The sequence below is a fragment of the Phragmites australis genome, chromosome 19 (genome assembly GCF_958298935.1).
Source record: "Phragmites australis chromosome 19, lpPhrAust1.1, whole genome shotgun sequence".
Classification (NCBI taxonomy): Eukaryota; Viridiplantae; Streptophyta; class Magnoliopsida; order Poales; family Poaceae; genus Phragmites; species Phragmites australis.
The window spans coordinates 23,103,721-23,126,563 of NC_084939.1; the positions used below are offsets into that span (position 1 = coordinate 23,103,721).

Sequence of the window (22,843 nt, forward strand, 5' to 3'; positions counted from 1 at the left end):
CAACAGCTTAAAGTTGCATGCATGCGTGCCAAACTACCATGCCAAAGCCAAGACAACTCCTTCCCCTTCTCCTCCTTATCACCAGCCTCATCGACAATGCCGGCGCCACCGCCAACCCATGGCAGGAGCCCATGCCCAACACGCAGCCCGCCGCGTTCCCCGGCGAGTGGCAGCTCCTCCACGCCAACATCGGCGTCTCGGCGATGCACATGCAGCTGCTTCCGGGCGACTTCGTCCTCATGTTTGACCGCACCGACACCGGCCCCTCCAACATCTCCCTCGCCGCGCTGGCGCCGTGCGCGGCCACCGCCGACGGCGCCGACTGCACCGCGCACTCGGTGCTCCTTGACCTCCGCTCCAACGTGCTGCACCCGTACCCGCTCGCTACCAACCCGTGGTGCTCCTCGGGGGCCCTGCTCCCTAACGGCACGCTCCTCCAGACCGGCGGCTTCGCCAACGGCGACCGCGTCGCGCGCCTCTTCTCCCCGGCCACTGGGTGGACGGACCTCCCGTCGTTTCTGGCCGCCCGTCGGTGGTACGCCACAGACATGATCCTCCCCGACGGGCGGGTGATAATCCTCGGCGGCCGCCGGCAGTTCAACTTCGAGTTCTTCCCGCACGACGACGCGCCGGCTCTGACCTTCTTCCCGTTCCTGGACGAGACGACGGAGCTGGACATCGAGAACAACCTGTACCCGTTCCTTCACCTCCTCCCCGACGGCACCGTCTTCGTCTTCGCCAACGACCGCGCCGTCGTCTTCGAACCCTACAACCGCGCCCCGCTCCGGCGCCTCCCCGCCGTCCCCGGCGGCGTGCCCAGGAACTACCCGTCCTCGGGGTCGTCCGTCCTCCTCCCACTCCGCCCAGACGCGCCGGCGCACGCCGAGGTGCTGGTATGCGGCGGCGCGCCCCGTGGCGCGTACCACCTCGCGCTGCGCAACAACACGTTCGTCCCCGCCGATCGGACCTGCGCCCGGATCGCGCCGACGGACCCGGACCCGGTGTGGGCGATCGAGGAGATGCCGCTGGCCAGGGTGATGGGCGACATGGTGCTGCTCCCCACCGGCGACGTTCTGATCGTGAACGGCGCGGCGGCCGGCACCGCCGGGTGGGAGCTCGGGCGGGAGCCCGTGACGCGGCCGGTGCTGTACACGCCAGACGCGCAGCTGGGCGCGCGGTTTGAGGTGCTGTCCGGGACAACGATCCCGCGCATGTACCACTCGGCCGCGACGCTGGACACGTACGGCCGCGTGCTCGTCGGCGGCAGCAACCCACACGTCGGGTACGTGTTCGCGAACGCGACGTACCCGACGGAGCTGAGCCTGGAGGCGTTCCTGCCTCCCTACATGGACTCGCGGCTGGACGGGGCTCGGCCGCGGGTGCTGGCGGCGCCGGCTGAGGTCGGGTACGGCGAGGCGACGGCCGTGCGGTTCGAGGTGCCCGCCAGGGGCGACGTGGTGGCGGAGGGGCCGGCAGGGGAGGTGCGGGTGGCCGCGGTGGCGCCGGCGTTCGCGACGCACTCGTTCGGGATGAACCAGCGGGTGGTGGAGCTCGCCGTGGGGAGGGTGGCGCAGCTGGGCATCGGGGTGTACGAGGCTGAGGTCGCCGCGCCGCCCACGCCGGGGGTCGCGCCGCCGGGGTACTACCTGTGGTTCGTGGTGCGCGCCGGCGTGCCCAGCAGCGCGGCGTGGGTGCGCATGCGGCCGCTCGGGCCAGCCACCTGAGTGTCCAGCATTTTGCGCGCGTGTTGAGCAAGACAGATTAAACAACACATCAAGTTCAGAAAGAAAAAAAATCTTTTATGCAGCTGACTGTATTTCTCTCACATTATAACTTCTCTTTTTTTCACTTTTCATGACCTCGCGTTATAATTTCAGTTTAGACCAAATGGTTTATTAGTTATTTTTTTATCAAATTTTTTCTTATCAAAAGATTTTATTTTTGAAGGAAGACCAAATGACTTCAACCGTACCATTTTCTTCTCAGCTGCCGATGCCACACATTCATACGTTTATTCTTTTTTAAAATCCATACAGTCACATTACATTCATGAACCACAAGATCTTTTTTTAAGAAAATTATGATCTACATTTTGGTCGAGGGAATTATTAATTCATGTTGTATACATTTTTTTAAAAGAAACTATCGGTACTGTTATCAATCGACTTGCACGAGCATCTCACCCGCAACAATTTCAGCTACACAAGCAGGTACATCCGTACATGATCATCCCAACAGTACGGAGAGTTGACATCTAACCTCTCGCTCAATTACACTTAACTCGTGAGCTGCAGAATTACAGATACGATTACAATATCTTGTAGAGCAAACATGAAAACTGATGATGATTAGTATCGGCGGACCATCAGGTGAATGCAAAGATTTTTGCAAGGTGACATGCTCTGTGTAAAATTACTTTGGCGATACACTCGACTGAACATCAGACCATTCGCTGAGTTAAGATTGATTTATTGAGAAAAAAATTGTTCTATGCAAGAATTAGTCCGGTGAGGTTTCGGTGTCAACGCCAGATCATCCGGTGCATATATTTCAAATCTTGCAGTAGAATTTGCTCTCTGAAAAATTTAGTCCATCGAATACTCCGGCTAGTTCATTCGCAAATGCCGAACTGTCCGGTGTGAACAAGTAGGTTTTCTCGCAGAGAGTTTGTTCTTTGGAAATATTAGTCTAGCAAATACTCCGGTGAGTTTATTTTCAATGCCGGACTATCCGATGTATATTAGGAAAGAATTCGAAGTCTATCCGAGTTGAACTCGTCGGATGTTCCAGCGCTTAGAAATTTGTCCTCGTCGGACCATCCGGCGTTCAGTCTGAGTGCAAGTCGAAGTGGATTCATAGATCTGTTTTGATTTTTTTTTTTGTGTTTTTGGCTGAACAGAGCGTGTTTGCGTAGGTTTTAGGGTAGAGAGTCCTATTTTCATAAGACAAAGTCCCAACCCCCTATAAATAGTTGAAGGGGTGGAGGTCGATTGCAACAATTCAGTTAATCGCAATAATTGTATCTATTTTTGTTCTACTTTACTTTCCTACACTTTAGGGTAGTTTTATGGTAGTTCTTGCTGCTACTTTGAATCCTTGTGGTTTGGGTGGTAGTTTTTTTTTTATCGATTTGCTTGTAAATCGTCTGGGCGGCAATCCTCAATGTTACCAGTCAAAATTCTTTGATTGTTTGCTCATAAACAAGTCGTGTGTCACTAAAAAAATGATAGTTATTTAGGACAAATTCGTGTTGCATGGAGTTGCCAAATCCTACGCCAACACAAATTGGCGACTCCACTAGGGAATGACGGTTCTCCATCGACATCTTCACCTAGGATTTCGGTGACTTCACTCTTTGCAATATACTGTTGCACCATGTCTCAAGAGGGAACCGAAGTGAACCCTGACAACATCATCTCACCGACGCTTGAGGAGCTTTCCGAGGAGGATTGCCAAGCCATTTAAGCTCAAAAGTGGGTGGTGGAGAAATTGATGCTCGTGTGCTATCAAAAGAGATGACAAGGCGTCATCAAAAAGAGCGATCCAATGTTGATCGTTCACACAAAACATAAAGTAAAGACCGATGTAAGTGATTCTACTCACGGTTTACAAGAGCAAATTGCACATATAGTTGATTAATCTGTTGCTGCTGCTATGTTTAATACTTCTGAAACGTTGGTTAAAAGTTTAGATCATGTGCTAACTAGTCGAGTTAGGGCTTTGGTTATTGAATTGCAAGATGAAAAAGGTAAAAAAACAGCCCCAATTGCATGATGCAATATGGATGCCAATATAGTTTTCGTTTTGCCTTCAGAGTTTTGAGCCGTTGATGAGGATGTTGCTCAACTAAATATTGGTCTGAAGGAAGCCATGTTTGAGAAGCCTAAAGTATCGAGCCAACATTTGATACCATTGTATGTCAAGGGACATATTGATGGAAGGCCAATTTCTAGAATGCTAGTGGATGGTGGAGCTATCATGAATTTAATGCCATATTCACTTTTCAACAAGTTAGAAAAAGAAGACAATGAGTTCGTGAAGACGAACTTGATGCTTAATGGCTTCACTGGCGATCCTACGGAAGCTAAGGGCATGACCTCTATGGAGCTTGTCATTGGGAGAAAGACAATGCCTACGACTTTCTTCGTCGCTGAATATCAAGGTAATTACAACGTATTATTAGGATGTGATTGGATTTATGCAAATCCTTATGTATCTTCTAGTTTGCACCAATTTTTGATTCAATGGGTAGAAGATGAAGTAGAAATTGTCCATGCTGATACATCGGCTTTTGTTGCTTTAGCTGATGCTTCAGTAGATTGGTAACATGGAAATGTGCAAAGTTTATCTGGTCAAGACCTTTCGGGGTATGATTTTCTTAGTGTTACTAGGGGTAGTTTTGTACCCGTGTTTGTATATCTCGGCTTAGCTATGTAATATTATAAATGGATACACAAAGTAATTTAGATTGGTTGCAGTAGCTTATGGAGCAATATCGGTCCAAAAAGAATGATATTGGTGAAATTATTGATGATTTTGGTGAGGTAGAAAAGTTAGGACAAAGTTTTTCATCGGCCGATCCATTAGAAGAAGTATATATAGGAGATAGTACTATTTGTAGACTGACATTTGTGAATAAAAACATGCATGATGTCCAAAAGGTGAAATAGTTGTTGCTTAAGGAATATATTAATTGTTTTGCATGGGAATATCATGAGACGTCAGGACTTAGCCATGAGCTTGTGGAGCATCGGCTTCCTACAAAATTGGGTTTTAGACCTCACAAACAACCGGCTAGAAAATTTAACCCTAACATGTATGGGCGAATCAAAGAAGAAATAAGCTGGTTGCTCGTTGCGGGGTTTATTCGTCGTTGTAGATATGGTGAATGGATATCCAATATTGTCCTGGTTGACAAGAAAAACACCGATAAGTTGAGAGTATGCATTGATTTTAGACACTTAAATAAAGCTGCTCCTAAAGATGAATATCCTATGCATATCACTGATATGTTGATTAATGATTCTTTGAGTCATAAAGTTATTAGTTTTTTGGATGGTAATGCGGGTTATAATTAAATTTTCATGGCCAAGAAGATATGTCTAAAATGGCTTTCCGTTGTCCGAGTTTTGTTGGTTTATTTGAGTGGGTTGTCATGACATTTGGGTTAAAGAATGCTATCGAATATCTAACTATAGTGTATATACGCATAAAGAGTATAACATATACGGATAAGGTATATCGTGTGCATGCTTAACAACTTTGGATATTACGAAATTGAATCTGTGGTACCTGATACTCTCGAAGAGTAGGCGCATACTAGGAAGGTCTCGGTTGGTTATCCAACTCGAGAATAACTAGCATCCTAGCCATTTATCTGATCTTTCTTGGTGGATAATGAAGGACTCTCTATCGACTACAGTGAGATATGAGGTGGTACAAAATCCCTATATAAGGCGGGGACCCAGACCCTCGAAGAGAGGCTCTTTTTCCAGAGGAACACAACTCATCTGCAACTCGACGCAAGCACTAGGGCCACTGAAGATACTTGATGACTTCCTCATTAGTCTAGTTTAGATCCCATCTACTTCTTATAATAGATCTAGACACATTGTACTCAAGCGAATACAGATACATCATCAATCACACAGGACGTAGGGTATTACTCCAATTGGGGGGCCAAATCTATATACATCATGTGTGCATCGTCTCCTGTTCGATTTCTGAATCACGAAGACAACCCCCGTTATTCTTACGAACATATTGTCAGGAAAAAACCCTCAATAGTTGGCACGTCAGGTAGGGGTCTACTGCTTTTTAGGATCGACTATATCTCGAGTGCACATTCACACTGGATTCTTCGATGCCGGCTTCTACGATCACTTCGAGTCACCAGCGATCGCTTTCGAATTGCCCCTGACTGGATCGGAGATCAAGTTCGAAACTATGGTTTTCCTCTGGGATGATCAGGGTGGACTAATCCACACTGGTATTCTCGAGTCTAGCCCATTGGACGCATACCGCAAGGTGGGACTTCAATGGGATCCCAAGGAGCCCAATGTTCTGCAGTTCATGGACACCGATAGCGATGCGAGTGGTGACAACGACTCCATCGATAGCCAGAGCAGCCAAACAGATCGATTCGTGTTTATGGCTGGAGGAACCTGGGTCCCACCTGCCAATCTGATGACGGTAGATCCAAACGTCGTGGTGAATAACGGCATGGAAATCCTCGAGGATCTAGCAGCAATGGAAACCAATACCGGCAATGCTGGAGACATACCATCGAGCACATCTACAACCGAAGCTCTATACGCTCCTAATGCCATTGATGAAACGTAGGAGGACCGGCGCCTCCTGGTTTTCAACAACGACTTTCAGTGGGCACGCCTCCACCAGCACCGGTCCCGAGATCGAGGGATGAACTCCCTTAGGGCGGCCATCATGAGGCTTCATCGCTCGACCATAGCCGAGCCTCGATAGTGGCATTTTTAGCACTCTGGATGCTAATTTTTAGGGAGCCCATCTGATTCTGAGATTCCTTCTGAAGTTGGACCCGACGAATCCTTTAACCCCTATGGTTAATCAGGTTAGGACCATACTCGATGCGGCTCAGATCCAAGTTGCTTGAGCAAACAATCCTAGCACCTCTAGGCCCTCCAGTTGGCAAGGTGCTGGTTCGAGGAGCCACGAACATGGATGCTCTCGAGTAGAAGGGTCGCAGGTAGGTAGCTTGAGAGCTCGACCCCCGAGTACAGGGTCGAATTGCAACTACCCTGTCCACGAGCATAGGAATCAGGGAGACCTAAGGAACCTCATCCCTCACATCAGATGTGACTTGTGGGAGGTTATCAACAACAACCGTGAGGAGCGTCATGAGGATGATCGACACTGCAATGATCGTAGATCTAGGATGGAGCGGTCGACGTGACTCCCCTGATCGAAAGAACAGGCGTGAAAGTCCTTCTCCTCTGATGAGCCCATGGCTCCTTCAGATACGATTAATACTATTAATATTCCTCAAATCATACAAGGTCCAATTACAAGAGCACGTGCGCGACAATTAAACCACCAGGTGAACTCGTTCCTTGTTGTTCATGCTTCCTTGGATGGATTACTACTAAATTATTGTGATGTTTTATTGCTTAGGAACGTGGGAGAAGCATAACCTTATCCATACGTCACCCCTCGAAGGCCAAGTCTACTTGGACTTGAGACTGAGCTCTAGTCGTGGTCGGACACGATAGAGCCGTGTAGTCGCTAGACTATTCGGTGCTTATAGGATTGGTTCGTACCAAAAACATGCTTTCTAGGAAGAAATAGTCTGGCAAGGTGTCTTATGGTCACCGGACCATCTAGTGAACGAAAGGGTTTTTGCAAGGAGACATGCTCTCTAAAAAATTGCTCCGGCGATACACTCGGCTGAACGTCAAACCATCCGATGAGTTAAGACTAATTTATTAAGGAAAAAATTGTTCTTTACAAGAATTAGTCTGGAAAAGGTTCCGGTGTCAATGCTGGATCATCCGGTGCATGTATTTCAAATCTTACAATATAATTTTCTCTTTGAAAAATTTAGTCCAGTGAATACTCCGGCAAGTTCATTCGCAAACGCCAGACTATCGGGTGTGAACAAGTGGGTTTTCTCGTAGAGAGTTTGCTCTATGAAAATATTAGTCCGACGAATACTCCAGCGAGTTCATTCGCAAACGCCAGACTATCTGGTGTATATTAGGAAAGAATTCGAGGTCTGGCCGAGTTGAACTCGCCGGATGTTCCGACGCTTAAAAATTTGTCCTCGCTGGACCATCCGAAGTTCAGTCCGAGTCCGAGTCAAAGTGGATTAGTAGATCTGTTCGGATTTTTTTTGAGTTTTTAGCCGAATAGGGTGTGTTTGTGTAGGTTTTAGGGTAGAGAGTCCTATTTTCAGAAGGCAAAGTCCAAGCTCCCCTATAAATAGTTGAAGGGGTGGAGGCCGATTGCAACAATTCTTTCAATCGCAATAATTGCATCCTTTCGTTCTACTTTACTTTCCTGCACTTTAGGATAGTTTTAGAGTAGTTCTTCGCTGCTACTTTGAATCCCTGTGATTTGGATGATAGTTCTTTGTCGATTTGCTTGTAAATCGTTCGGACGGCAATCGTCAAGGTTACCAGTTGAAATTCTTTGCTTGTTTGCTCGTAAATAAGTTATATATCGCTGTGAAAAACGATAGTTATCCATGACGGATTCATGTTGCACGGAGTTGCCAAATCCCGCGCCAACATGAACTACTATATTCGGACATCTTAGGATTTTCCATTATTCTCAAGTTATATCTCTATTCACGGGGGAGAAAATCCCTAAACGCATGTAAACCACTAGCAGATGGTCATGATATCTCATAAATATAAATATTTATCTCCAAGACTAGAAATGAATGACTCTAAAGATCATATGACGACCCCATATATATACGAAATCAGGAGAACATGCGAAGGACAAGCCATTAAAAATCAATTCAACTCCATCAACACTATTCAAGACTACGAAAGCTCTGCACCTTCGAGCTCTTCGCAATTTAGATCTGTATTAACTACTCACCCCGATTACATACAAGAGAGCCATCCGATAAAGTTTAGATCTAGCCACGCATCCCTTGCAAACAATCTCAGAATATAATACAAGACCGACATGACGCATGACTATTATCCTGAGGAAGACCAGAATTTGTATAAAATCATGTGCGCACTGTGTGATTTATCTACTTGAAATATTTCTTACCATTTATACAAATACGTAAGATCAGTGGTTCATCAATCGTCGATAAAAATATATCGGCATCAATATTTTTCACTTCTGGTATCACTGCTGCAGCCGATGAGGCATCTCCTTCCCTTCTCTGTAGCGCTTGGACTAGCAATTGAACATCAGATCCAATGACAAGGTAACAACAGATTCCCAGCCCTAAAGCCAGGTTAATTGCCTTCTATACATTTTTTTAATATGAATTCATGATCAAAATTTTTAAGTTGTCCATCCTAACTCATTTAATTACTACTCTCTCTAGTCATAAATACATATCATCTTAGAAAATGTTTGATCAAACTTATAAAATTTTGACTAGCAATAGTTTTAAAAATATTTAGTTTGGAATATGTGAAGAATTTTCTTGAAAAATATTTTCATAATATCACAAATTCAATAAATTTTATAAATATATTCTAATAGAAATAGTAGTCAAAGCTATGCATTATAGATTATATTTTATCCAAAATAACATGTATTTATGACTGAAAGGACTTCTATTGGGCCAAAAACACAACCGGCCGAACCTTACCAAGATCAGACACTAGGCCTTTTGTTAACATTTGGCCCATTACTAAAATGGATCGCAAATATTATCTGCAACCCGCCCAACCCGCCTAGTTTACGAAGGAGCCCCCCACGAAACAGTTAACCACCAAAGCGTCCATTCGAGTCGACGGCCAAGAGAGATCTCATCTCGGCTTCTCCGCCGCCGCCGCCGCCGGGGCCATGTCTCCCTCCCCGTCCTCCGCCGGGGGCGCGGGCGCCGCCTCGCCCTCCGGCTCCGCCTCGGCCTCGGCCTCCGACCCCACCCCGTCCTGGTGGGAGTCCGTCTCGCAGGCGCGCTCTCGCATCCTCGCGCTCTCCGCCATCCTGCCTCCCGCCGCCTCCCACGACGTCGCGGCCCTCGCCGACTCCGACCGCCCGGCGCGCGCGCTCCTCCGCTCGCCCGCCGCCTACGCGGCGCTCTCCGACGCGCTTCGCTCGGGGGGAGGCGCCGACGACCCGGCCTGCCACTGGCTCTACGACACGCTCCTCTCCCCGGACCCCGACCTCCGCCTCGCTGCGCTGGCTTTCCTGCCCCTCCTCGCGGCGCTCTACCTCCGCCGCCTCCCGCCCGAGCTGCCCTCCTCGCTCTCTGGCTTCGAGGCCGTACTCCTCGCCGTCTACTCCTCCGAGGCCAAGAACCGCCAAGGGAAGCCCGTCCTCGTCCAGGTGCCCGACCTCTCCGTCCCCTCACTTTACCACACGCCGGCGTTCACCCCCAGCTCCAAGTCCCCTCGCCGGCCGCAGCCCCCGCCGATCCCCCCACCGCCGGCGAATCCCGTGGTCGGGGTGCTCTCGCCGCCGCTTGAGCCGCAGGCGGCCGTGAAGTCGACCAAGCGCGCGGGGATCATCGGAGTCGCGTTCGAGGCGTACTACTCCAAGATTTCGCAGATGCCGGCTGCTTCCAAGGTGGATGCCTGCAATGCTGTGGCTGCGTGGGCGGGACAGTACTGCAAATGCCGTTTTGAGCTTGATGAGAAGGAGTTGGAGGAAGAAGAAGGGGATTCTCTGGGCTCCGTGTCGTCGGAGGTGGAGAATGGGAAGGAGTTGGAGGAGGAATTGGCGAGGATGCGTGTCAATGGAGACAGCAGTGGGAGGAATTGCTGTGAGGAGGAGGTGAAGGAGGCGAGGGTGCCACTCTCCTGGGAGCTGCTTCAGCCGGTCATGAGGGTTCTTGGGCACTGCTTGCTTGCACCGCTGAACCCAGTTGAGGTGCGGGATGCAGCGGCAGAAGCCGTGAGGGTTGTCTATGCCCGTGCGTGTCATGACCTCATGCCACAGGCAATCTTAGCGGCCCGAAGCTTGATCGAGCTTGACAAGAGTGCACGAAAGGCTGCTAAAGCAGCAGCTTCTGGGGCAGTTGTAGCTGTGGGCACAGCTGGAAGTACTGCATCGAGCTCCAGGCCAAGTTCAAAGCCAAATACACCGAGCAAGCAGCGGAAGCCTGACACGCTGCTTGTGTCCAAATGAAGTCAACTGCACTACACCCAGTAAGGGTGTTTGCGGTGATGGTAAAGAGTTACTTTCCTATGAGTATTGTGTGTGTGCCACTTGAATTTGGTGAGAGTTCAGTAGACCTTGCAATGTGTAAGAACGTTACTATGACTCGGTAGACAGTTGGCTAAGTGTGTTGCCAACTTGGTGTTGTACGATAACTTGTTTTATGTTACTTGTTGCATATAGTTCACGAATCAACATATTTCACGATTCAGTTGGTGGTTTGGTGAGGAGGAGGCGTTCATATGAATGCTTTAGTTAATGGTTTTTGTTGTAATGTCAATCTGAATTTCTTGCAGCGGTGTCGACTTATAGTTTTCATATGAAGATGCTTTATTGTACTTCAATTTGTCTGTATTCCTTGTATAGACAGCAGTACTGACTTTTGTTAATAGATGGATTGATTAACTAATTTATTCCAGGGAAATTTCATAGTTCAGTTTGTGGTTTGACAAGAGCAACTTATTCTAGGGTAGTAGTGTGGACCCTACTTATTTGTTTTTTATACAATGTCAATTACAATTGCTTTCTTCATGCATTTCTTGCGCAAAATATAGCATTTAGAAAATAATTTTTTGTCTGTACTTCAATTATTACTTTACGGTATGGGTCACTGTATCAGCATATGATGCAATTTATTGTGTCTTTATGCATCCCAGAGTATTTAAAGATACTATCACTTGGTGACTCATGTGGTCATATACCTAAAGTTGATTTTCTGTATAATTAAATAATGTTAGAGTGAAAAGTGATGCTAGATTAGTTAGAAAAAAGAAATGAAAAAGCTCACTTGTCTAGCTTCTATTCTAAAAGGAAATGATCTTCTCTGTTCTTGCTTTCTAATTTTTCTACTATGAATTGATCATTATATCTTACATATCAATGAATCTAGATAAAAATAAGTTAAGCAAGATGGAGATGCGAAGACATCAGGATCTACTAAATGAGCATTATTTGGAAATCATTTTCTTTGCTACTGTATTATGCACTGGTTATTTGGTCATTGCTCCATGTATTGGGTTTGCTAGGATTTGGATGGTTGTGCTACTACATCCGCGTGCGTTCGCCAGGCATGGCTGCTGATCTGAATACAAGGTTTGTCTTTGGCCCTGCTATTAGTATTCTTTTAGAGCTGATTGTTGCAAACCTGTAATGGGTTCTGTTGTTAATTATGTGAAGATGTCGTATAAATGGATAATGTGCAAGTGGTTCTTAGACTGAAGCTAAAGCAATTCAATTGAGAAGTGTTAGATTGCACTTGTGTTTGTAATTAGATTTTGTGCAGTATGAAACTAATTCAGACTCTTTTTGAAATGGAATTTGGTGCAATATGGGCATTCTGATTGGCTTGCGCTAACTGAGTACGGTCTATTTATCTTGTTCTAGATCATTTGAACATTAGGATGTAGGAAAAGCTTGAAACGTTGTTCTTGCCCCTGTCATTCCTGTGGTAGAGGAAGAAATCACTACTTATGTGCGCTGGAATTGAATGTCACAAACAAGACTCATACTTAAGACTTTGAACTGCTTGAATCAGGAAATTGGACTCGTTTCCCTTCAACAAATAAAGGCTTGGGCTAACAAAATCCTACTTAATGGGAAAGTCGTTGGCGAAGTCACAAGGCCCACCTGGCCTACAGCACAACACTTCTTCCCTCTTTTCACTACAACGATGTACACCGCAACCGAGAAAAGAATGCAGGTGTTCATCATCACTGTTCACCTACTTGTTACGGAGATCCCGATTCCCGACCAATGCACAATCCAGATTTGTTTAGCTTTTTTTCTCTCATCCCATCTTGGACGGGCCCAGAAGCTTTTCTCATGTTTGAATGGAGGTCTTCCGCAAATGAATTTTCATATAGGAATTAGATAATGTGCCTCACTTGCTTTCAATCGCTCTAATGGAAAGAGGACGGACGGATGGATTAGCAAAAAGGAAATGTCGATGTGTGTGGCTAGCACGCCATGCAGTACACTGTGAACTTACTGTGTGTTTGCTCTACCGTGATGGTAGCAAGGAGTTCATTTCTGCTGAAAAATTTGGATGGAGGTCCACAATGCGTAAAGAGCAGTTGTTATGGCTCAGGAAATCAGTTCTTCATTGGTTTAGTTTGTCTCCACCTCTGTACTGTACCTTAACTTGCCTTGTGTAACTTGTTGCATATAATTCAACGATCAACTCATTTTATGTTCGGTTTATGGTTTGATGAGTAGAAGTGTTGGAATCAATACTGTGATTAATGGTTTTTGTTATAATGCCAATCATTCTGTTTCAACTTTCAATTCTTGCAGTGCCTGTGGTTTTTCAATGAATATTTTCAGTGTGTACTTCACTTCATGTATAGATGGTAGTGTTGATTCTTCTAGTAGCTTGTTCAGTGGGATAATGCATTCCATTCATGGACATGGCTGAAGACAGGTTTTGGTCCTTAGTGTTTTCTCAGTAGGTATCATCATAAAGTCACTATGGATTCTATATATTAGTTATATCAGTATGTTTCTTGGACTGCAAAGTTCAGTTGATTGCAACCATTCACAGCAATGCATCATTTTTTGAGCTCTTGTAATGGAACACGATGAGATGTATCATGCATGCATTATTGTGATGGTGTGGCTGGCACCATGTTCTGATATTGTACTGTTTCATGAAGATTTTGCCACTAGGACGATGGCAGGCCAATGAGTGTGAGCATATACTTGCTTGCATATCTGTCTAGAGGCTGCTTTTTTTTTTTCTTTTTCCCCCCAAATGTGATTGTCTCCTGCAAGCTGCAATTGGTTGACTAGAGCTGGCTTGATCATGCTGCATACACGTAGAGTCAGCTGTTTTGTCACAATTCACAGCTCATACATGCATCTCTGTTCTACGCGAAAGAACCAAGCGGCAAATTGCACCAACGGCGAGCACAAATACACATCACAAAAAGGCAAAATGCATATTCACATCACATTGCATCCTCGTTTCCTTTTGTTTGCAGTGTCGAATGTTTGACCGCTTTCAGACGAGCTGTAGACAGCGGCTTCATTGCTGCTTGGCTCCATTGATCCGACGATGCGACGGATGACGGATCTGCTGGCACACACTCGACGCAACCAGCCAGCCAAAGGAAGATGAACACTCGACCTGCTCTGCTAGATGGCACTGGATTAAACAGCAAGTAATTTGCAATGTACGTACTAGTAACAGTCAGGGAGAGGCAAACCGCATGTGTATATCGTTCGTCCGCATACGCACGTCCTACTCCTCTTCATCCCCTGAAACGGCACATGCAGTCAAGTGATGAAATGGAACAGCACGAAATACTCAGGATGCAGGCAAGCAGTTGTTGTTTTAATTTACCTGAAGCGTAGGCTGAGGGGCTGATATTTGTCTCGAACTTGAAAGGATTTCTTGTGTACAGCACGTACCATTTCCTTGGATTGTTGTTGTAACCGTCTGCATAGGCCTTGACTTGCTGGATATGGCTGAACTTGTCCCACTCAGGGCTAGATTTCCCTGCAGCTATGGAAGTGAGCAGCAATAAGGAGCAGTGTAGCTGCAAATGCCTTGGGTTTACATCCTGCAGGTATCTGGGGAGCGTTTCCATGTCATAATCCTGCAGCTTGAGTCTCTGTAGAGCAGGCACACCCTCCAAGATCTTCATCTTTGGGCATATAGAGATCAAGAGATTTTGCAATTTCGGGAGATTACTGATCCTCTCCAGGTCAGGGCTTCCAAGCACCTCAGCTTTAACAACAGAACCTAAGTAATCCAGAGAGCTTAGATCGTGAGGGTATGGTTGCAAGAATTCTGGTCCAATATGCTTGATGACTGGGGCATGTAGAATCTGTAGGAACTCCAAGCAGGGGAGCCGACATAAGCTATCAGGGAGCTCCGTGCAGCAAGGCAAGTCTTCCATCATGAGAATCCTCAAGCACCCAAGGGGCTCAACGGTTGTTGATATCATCCACCTTGGGAGCCGCCGACCAAAATACCCTCTGATTTGGAGAAACTCTAAGCAAGGTGGAGGGCAGAGCTCATCAAACAACTCCTCGATTTGTTGCTGCTCTTTCTCAGAGATGCTTTCTTCCTCTTTTACCAACCGGCCATCATCTCTATGTCTACTGATGCAACTTAACAACAGATAGCTTAGGCGCACCTTTTCACCAAGCCTGGCCTTAATGGCAAATGAGGAAGAAGATACATTTTCCAGACCACTTATATGAAGCCTAATGAGATGGGAGAGAGGCCCCAATTCTTCCAAACTACACCAATCACCATCCATGTGGGCAGGAAACCCATATAATTTCCTCAAATTAGTTAGACCACCAAACCCCCTAGGTATATTATTTATACTTGTGCCATTAAGGTTAAGATACCTCAATTGCTGTAGCTTTGCAATGCTACCGGGAAGCTTCACCAAATTTTCACAACCCGCAAGGCTAATGTACTGCAAGAATTTCATCTTGCCAATGTTTTCTGGTAGTCTAGATGTCCTAGTGTATTGTATGGACAAATACCTCAAGTGTTTGAGTTGATACAACGATTCAACCAATGCATCGAATTCTACGGATTGAATATGTAGGGTCCGTAAACTTGGAAAATAAGCCAATGAATCACCTGGCTTGATCTTTATATGCCCAACTGATATTAGTGTTCTCAATGATATGTGTGCTTTCAGAGAACTCCACTCTAACTCACTTGATTTTGATCCTTCAGTTTCAAGTGATAACCGAAACAACTTTCGTGGATTAAGTTCACCAATAATATCAATTTCACTGTTGTGCGTTACTAGTGCTTCATCTCTAGCCACATATTGAGCAAATGAACGAACAACATCATGCATGTTACAAGCTAGCTGATCGACGTAACTCATATCCGGCTCTATGAGGTTCCTCAGTATTAACTCGTCGTAGTACTCTCTTCCTAATCCTTCTAAGTCACGTGAGTCTCCATGAACAAATCCTTCACTAATCCACATGCCAACAATGTCATGAACGAATAATACTGTGCTCTTGGGGAGGAGGGAGTAGTGCAGAAAGCAAGGCTTCAGACTAGGATGCAAATCTTGGTAGCTAAGGTATATTGCATAATTTAGCTCTTCAGGCATTTGAGATACTGACCATACAGAGTCATTTAGAACATTTTCCCAGTCACCTCGTCTTGTCTTTTTCTGGCACAGGAGACCTCCCATTACTTTGACAGCAAGCGGCAAACCATCACATTTTGCTATAATTCCCATTCCAATATCCTTTAGCATATCAATCTTAGGTTCATCATTTTCATTTTCGACCACCTACAAGCAGCTCATGGCAATTAAGTCAGTAAGGAATATATCACTAGTGGCGAGTGACAAGATTATCCTTTGATCAAGTAAGAAACGACGTGGTTCATCTGTATGTCACCAACAAAATATAGATGGAGCTTAACTTTGTGCAGCCTCCAACACAAGATTTTGACCATCATCTTTTGCATATACAAGTACAACTAATTAAGAAAACTATCAAAGTTCCAAGACAAATGTAACAAGGACATTATTGTCATGTCGTCAATCTATATTAAGTTCCAAAGTTTTGACCTCACACTCACGACAGTCTTTATTTTGTTACAACGGGAGTAAATGTATAACAGATTTCAATGGCAATTTGAAATTTAGCTACCACCCCACCTGAACTATCGAATGAATAGTAAATTGTTGGCTACGTCTTGATGAATCTCCTCTTCTTTGTTCTTTTTCGCCAGTCTAACACCAAGATCTCTTCCTAGATGTCAAATAGCCCCTTAGGGCTGTTGACTGCATGATATGGCATTTGCGTGGCTTTCAACCTTGCATAAAGGCTGCTAGTGTGACTTCCACTGTCTTCGTGACCATATATTCTAACATGGCACTCTGTTTTGCACACCTTATGAGGGTAAATCCACATAAGTGTGCGAGTGGAGTGTCCAAATAATGGAGTGCTAGATCGGATTAAATGGTCTCGGAGAGACTGGAAGTTAGGCACCATGTCACATTGGAAGCCACACAAGGGCCACATCATGAGGTCACACTACTGCAAAAAGGCATAAGAGTGCCGGTTAAAAAATAGCTTCAGTGCCGTTTTTTCAACCGGCACTCTTTACTCGGCACTAATAGCCGGCACTAAAAGTTTTTTTCAGTGCCGGTTCATGCCTCCAACCGGCACTAAAAAAGGTTCCCGAGCCAAAAAAAATAAAAAATAAACGAGCCAGCTTCTGGGCTGCCGCTCCTGCCACCGCCACCATCGTCTGGCCGCGCCCTCTGGCCGCCGTGCCTGCTTCTCTGGCTGAGCCCTCTTCCCCATCCCTCACTTAACAAGTGTCGCAGTCCATTTCCCCCAAAGAGCAAGCACAGACACAGAAGAACACGCATACATAGCAAAACCAAATCCATCCATTATCCAACTCCAGTTCATATGCAGTATTTTGCATACACACATACATAAAAATCAAAACAAAACCAAGCACGCAGACTGTTGGTGCTAATCCACTCAATTAGCACCTCTCTCTCTCTAACTCACTCTTGCGTTTAGCTCTCACAGACACAACCCAAGGCACACACGCACGAGCAGAAGAAGAACACACACAAGCACTCGCACACTGCACTGTACACAAGCTGGCAAAATGTAGCTTGTACTAGGTGGATTAGCGCCAACACAGACGAGCCACCGGCCGATGTACTCGGTGGCCTCCCCCGAGACGTTGTCCTCGGCGCGCACCTGCCAAAGCCCCACCGCGGCGTCGTAACGTGTGCGCATGACGACGCTTGGTGGGGTACTCCGGGTAGTCGTTCGGGAAAGGCATCCCCAGGAGCTTGCAGAAGTTGTGCGGCAAGTGGAGGAGAGGAGCACGGCGGGAGCTCGCAGAACTCTGGGAGCTCGCAGATCTAGTGAGAGAGAGAGAGAGAGAGAGAGAGAGAGAGAGAGAGGGAGAGAGGAGGGGATCGATTAGGCTTGTGGTGAGGAAGAGATAAGGATGCAGACTTGAGGACTGAGCGTCTGAGCCGAACGTGAGAGCAAACAGCTAAGGTTGGACGTGAGGACTGAGCCGACGAGCCAAAATTGTATTGGAGGCGAATTTCGGGCCCAGACACATTATTGTCAGTTGGGGGCTCGATCCGGCACTGATAGTTCTTTTCAGTGCCGGTTCTTAGAGGCTCACTTATTTTTCCTACACGGGAGATTAAGAACCGGCACTGATACATCTTCAGTCACGATTTTTGCAAAACCGGTACTAATAGAGCGCTACTTATGGCATGTTCTGTAGTAGCAACAACCTTAGGGAGGAACTTGACACGTAGGAATATATGTGGATGTCAGACTAGAAAAGAGAAGTTGTAGCGACTTGATAACCCCCCCCCCCTAACCCATAAGTTGCATGTGTTTTTTTTTCTTTGCCATTTTTCCTTTTTTTTCCTTGTCAGCATGCACTTTGCCGAAACGTCATCTAAAGGAGACCTATAACTTGTACTTGGAGATGCCTAAAGTTTATTATTTTCTCTTTGAAGAGATAGATTTAATCATAGTATTTCCTTGTAGGATGTACCGAGAAATGGTAGAATGGCATATACATAGTATTTCCTTGTTTTCAAAATAATGTTGTTTTAGGCTCTGCATGTAGATCAAGAAATGGGAGGAGATATCACGCATGTACATAGTTTTCCAATATTAATATATCCTATCCACGTAGTTATTACTTAGGACTCTGAACTTTTATTTCACATTAAATTTGTAGAAATCGGCTGATGGACACTGCACAGATGCCACATGGCCTTGGAGGCATTGAAATATAATATCAGACAGGGTGAGGCATCAAAATATAATATCCGAAAGGGCAACGAGAGAAAGGGAGTTAAAAGTCACAAAAAATCATGAGTAATTATGGTCATTTGTGTGCACGCACGAAAAATAAAAACGATTACATTTATCTTTTGTAATTCAAGTTTGTTCCATTTTGTCTTTCCTTTCTCATGTTCTAACACGCTGAACAATTATGATTTTTTAATGAAATTTTGAAAGTGCATTGCAAACCCCTAAAGGGAGCATATGAACCCGGGTTAAATCAATGCAGAAATAAATAACCTGGATTCATTTGTGCCCCGTCGCAGGTTTGTACACCTGTGTGCATAATATAAATTCCCAAAAACATTCACAGTGTATGTTAGCACAAGGGCACTTCTTCTTTCAGCTAATTCTTGCTAATTTAGCTTGGCTTTATCTAATGTTCGGAACCAGCGTAAGGGTCAAATGGTTCCCTTCTCCCATTGTTAATAGAGTTAGGGTGAACGTATCATTTAGCACAGTTGCATCATGAAATGGAAATTTAATGCATATTGAAGTTTTGGCAGATAACATTTTAGCCCTCATGTTTTTGGGAGGCCACCGGTGAATCGATCGTTTATACAACAGAAAAGCTACTGAGGTGGTCGGCAGGGGATCGGGGCATGTACCAACCGGAGTAGCTCGCTAGACAGTGAAGCTAACGTGGCACACTGAACATATAGCAAACATGCATGCATGAATAAAAAAATAATTTAATGCATAGATTAACTTGTACAGACCTGCTTCTTGAGTAAAGACCAGGCATCTTCCGGCTCTAATTTGTCGACATGGTGGTATGGCTCCACAGCCTTCATCCCTCGGGCGACAATGTCATGTCTCGTGGTGACGAGGACACAGCTACCTCGAGCTAGGATGTTGAACAATGGAGTTTTGAGCACACCCTCCCATGCGTGGTGGTCCCAAACATCATCCATCACCAATAAGGTCTTGTGTCCCTTCACGGCTTCCTTAAGGGTTCGCACAAGCGCTGCCTTTGCATTTCCGGCTGCATGGTGGTCTCCCCCAACTTCGATGATGGCTCTCCTTAATAGCTCAGCCTCGTTAAAGTCTTGGTTGACACTCAACCATATTTTCTTTGTGAACTCTTGTTGGATGATGTCATTGTTAAAGATCTTTTGGGCGAGAGTGGTTTTGCCAATCCCACCAACTCCCACAATGGCAAAAACCATTATTTTGTTGTATTCTCGGTGGGTTTGCTCCTCCTTTGTCAACATCTCAACCAGGTTTCTCATGTCCTCTTCAATCTTCTCACCGACCAAACCTGACTCGTTGAGCTCTCCTGTCGTCTCACGGGTGCCACGACGAGATGATGCCACCTTTCTATTATGGTCCTTGTAGGAACCGAGGTTGATGAAGTCGAATGCAGCACTACGCGCCTTAATGCCATCTAGCCTCTGGTTAAGGTTCTTGATGCGGCTTCCGATATTGTGGGCGTGGAGGGGATTCCGCATGCAGAAGAGCAAGGGGTTGAAGCACCGCACATCCTGACTTGGTCCCCACTCCATGGCCTTGAGCTGGCACAAATCGAGGATATCGGTGGCATCGTACATGGTGTCCCGAAGCTCTCTCACCCATGCCTGCACGGTCAGGTCAGTGATGTTCCTTCTGTCAGCGTCGGCGAGGAAGTTCTTGAGGTCCCCGAGCTTGACACCCATCTTGTCAATCTCCCCGAAGACCCCGAGCAGCATATGCACCTCTTCTTTGGCCATCTCCGTCAGCATGTTCTGGACGTAGGATGCCAAAGCATCAAGGACTGCAGCCATTGATGGTAGCTAGCTAGCTTTGGCTTTCTCTGTAACAAAATTAGACCAAATATCAGCTCCAATATGCCATTAATTAATATCGTCAGCACTTTGCATGCAGTGATTGTATCGATATGACCTATATCTTCTCTTGAAAAGTTTCATTCTTATCCTGTACAAAAGGGGATGCCACAATCCAATGCTAAAGATTTAATTACATGTCAGCAAGGGAAGAAAACTACTAGGTAGTGTTTGGTTCAACACTTGGCAACACAAACGGTAGCGATATCAAATGACAATCTTATATTTACTAATTAGAGGCTCCTTTTGGTGCCTTCATATTAATCCTAGAAAATTTTTAGAAATTCTTATAAAAAAGCAAAACATCTAACCGTCGAATTGATTGATTGACTAACTATAACCATAGATCAACAATCAGAAGAAACAAAAGATTAAAAAACAAATCATAGAGTCCAACTCTAAGACTACTTCTTACCTTATCTTTTTTTTTTTTTGATATCCTTTGTCCAACGAGGTTACGTTAGCAAACTCCAACTTAGTTACGTTAGCAATAAACATATTTTTCCAAATCAATTAAAATATACCAATTAAATATGCGTATAATCAAACATTACGAAATTAAAACAATAGAACACAAACATATTACAGATTATCACATAAAAGTAATATCAAAGAATTTATAATGTATTTCAAAAAAATAATGAGATACGGTGATGACATTAAAAATATTAATAATTTCAAAAAATCAAGAAACAAATAAAAATCAATTTGCATAACACATAAAATGAGAATTATAAATTAGATCTATTCACAAATAATAAATATAATTCCAATATTATGAATAAAAGTTACATTTATATTTTACATTCTAATATTTAAATATAAATAGCTGATGTATCTTAGCATACAACCATTATTAACACAAATATTTAAAATTCAGCTGTAAGCTAAATTTTTAGCCTGTGCAGTCGCACAGGTTGATGCGCTAGTGTAAATGGAACGGGAATGAGTGATAACAAGATATGTTTGGTTGGTGAATGTAATGGTATCAGGATTCAATGTGAAACTGGTCCAACTCAACCCACAGTACATAATTGTTTTAAATGCAAAATTTTGAAGCAATGTTTCTGAACTTAAAAAAAATTCATCAAATTCGCAGAATTCTCTCTCTGAGGCAGACAAATCTGTGCAAAGGAGAGACAACCAAAAAAAAAAAAAACCAATTACAGAATCGTAATGCATAGGAAATCTTGAACAACAGCTGAAAAATTGAAACCAGATTCCGCACCAAACAACAGATTAGAATGTGTAAGACATCCTTGCCTTCTTCTAGAACCGAATCCAATCGCTTCCCCTAACTCCAGAACCGAATCCAATCTCTTCCCATTCGATTTACCCTGTCTTGTTCCAGTGGAGGCGAAGAAGAAACCGAGAGCCGAAGATGGCGGCGGCGGCAGCGAGGAGTAGGAAAGGACGGCGGAGGCGGCGGGCTCGCGATGGGGAAGACAGGAGGGGGTGGTCTGCCGCCGACGCAGCTCTACCGTAATCAGGTCACTTTGGCCCTATCCAACAACACCATTGTAGCTGGATGCCGTAGTGGCTGCACTTTGTTGGTACTGGCGCATCCAATTGCCAAGCTAACGAACGGATCCTGATCTGATGCTGTTGCTACTGTGCAGTTGCAAGTTGAACAATATGAACGTGCAAGAAGCAAGCAAGAAAGAAAGAGGCAGAGGTACAGAGAGAGAGAGAGACAAATGTATGCACCTCAATTTGCAGGGTGGTCGGGCTCTTGGATCTTCACTCTTCAGCTCTTTGCTATGGGGTGGAGGAAGAGAGGACCAGGAAAAGGACTCGTTTTTTATCCTAGCGAAGTCGAGTTGTTTGCAGAAGAATAGTGCCTTGCGTGCCACCACCTTCACCTAATATCGGCTCTGTTTGTTTGTGCTTATCAGCGGTTTCTGTTTTTTTAGAAAAACTGATAACCTAATAAGTTGAAATAAACAGCAAACGTATTACTGGTTTATTGTTTTTCTGATAAGCTGATTTTTGTGAAATAAATTAAAAGCTGATAAGCTGATTGAGATTAGCTTTTCTAAAAAATTGATGTGCTGAGAGTTAAAAATTAAACCTATAAACTTACCGTTTTCCACAAAAACTATAAGCAGTTTTTCAGATAAATAGCTTTTAAAAAAAACCTATAAATTTCAGTTGTACTAAACAGGCTCATAAAATGATACAACTACGCCGGGTGCAGGATGGAGTAGGCTTGGCAAAAAGGCTCAAGCTCGCAAGCTGACTTGGCTCTATTTTCTGTTAAGAACCGGCTCACAGTCACTCGATTAGCTCGTAAGGCTCGATAAATCTAACACTTTTAAACTTTGAGTTCAACAGTTCAGTGATTTTATTAC

General features: G+C 45.0%; 3 protein-coding genes across 5 annotated transcripts; 2 read left to right on the forward strand and 1 right to left on the reverse strand.

The window, feature by feature from the left end:
* Positions 1-38: 38 nt before the first annotated feature.
* LOC133900277 (aldehyde oxidase GLOX-like) lies at positions 39-1,724 on the forward strand. Its single transcript, XM_062341381.1, has one exon. The coding sequence runs from the start codon at positions 39-41 to the stop codon at positions 1,722-1,724; it is 1,686 nt and encodes a 561-aa protein (XP_062197365.1).
* Positions 1,725-9,425: 7,701 nt separating this feature from the next.
* Positions 9,426-11,052, forward strand: LOC133900798 (uncharacterized). The gene has a single exon (XM_062342044.1). The coding sequence runs from the start codon at positions 9,517-9,519 to the stop codon at positions 10,801-10,803; it is 1,287 nt and encodes a 428-aa protein (XP_062198028.1). The 5' UTR covers positions 9,426-9,516; the 3' UTR covers positions 10,804-11,052.
* A 2,610-nt stretch (positions 11,053-13,662) lies between these two features.
* On the reverse strand, positions 13,663-22,317 carry LOC133900621 (putative disease resistance protein RGA1). 3 transcript variants are annotated; one of them, XM_062341818.1, is made up of 5 exons: positions 22,200-22,317; positions 19,389-20,461; positions 14,174-16,109; positions 14,037-14,088; positions 13,663-13,962 (listed from the first exon to the last, which is right to left on the reverse strand). In XM_062341818.1, exons 2-4 carry the CDS (start codon positions 20,430-20,432, stop codon positions 14,072-14,074), a joined length of 2,997 nt encoding a protein of 998 aa, XP_062197802.1. In that variant the 5' UTR covers positions 20,433-20,461; positions 22,200-22,317; the 3' UTR covers positions 13,663-13,962; positions 14,037-14,071. The 3 variants fall into 3 exon arrangements, with proteins under 3 accessions (XP_062197802.1, XP_062197803.1, XP_062197801.1); XM_062341819.1 differs by lacking the exon at positions 22,200-22,317 and adding an exon at positions 21,756-22,192 and having other exon boundaries at positions 13,663-13,957; XM_062341817.1 differs by lacking the exon at positions 22,200-22,317 and adding an exon at positions 21,756-22,192.
* Between the last annotated feature and the right edge of the window lie 526 nt (positions 22,318-22,843).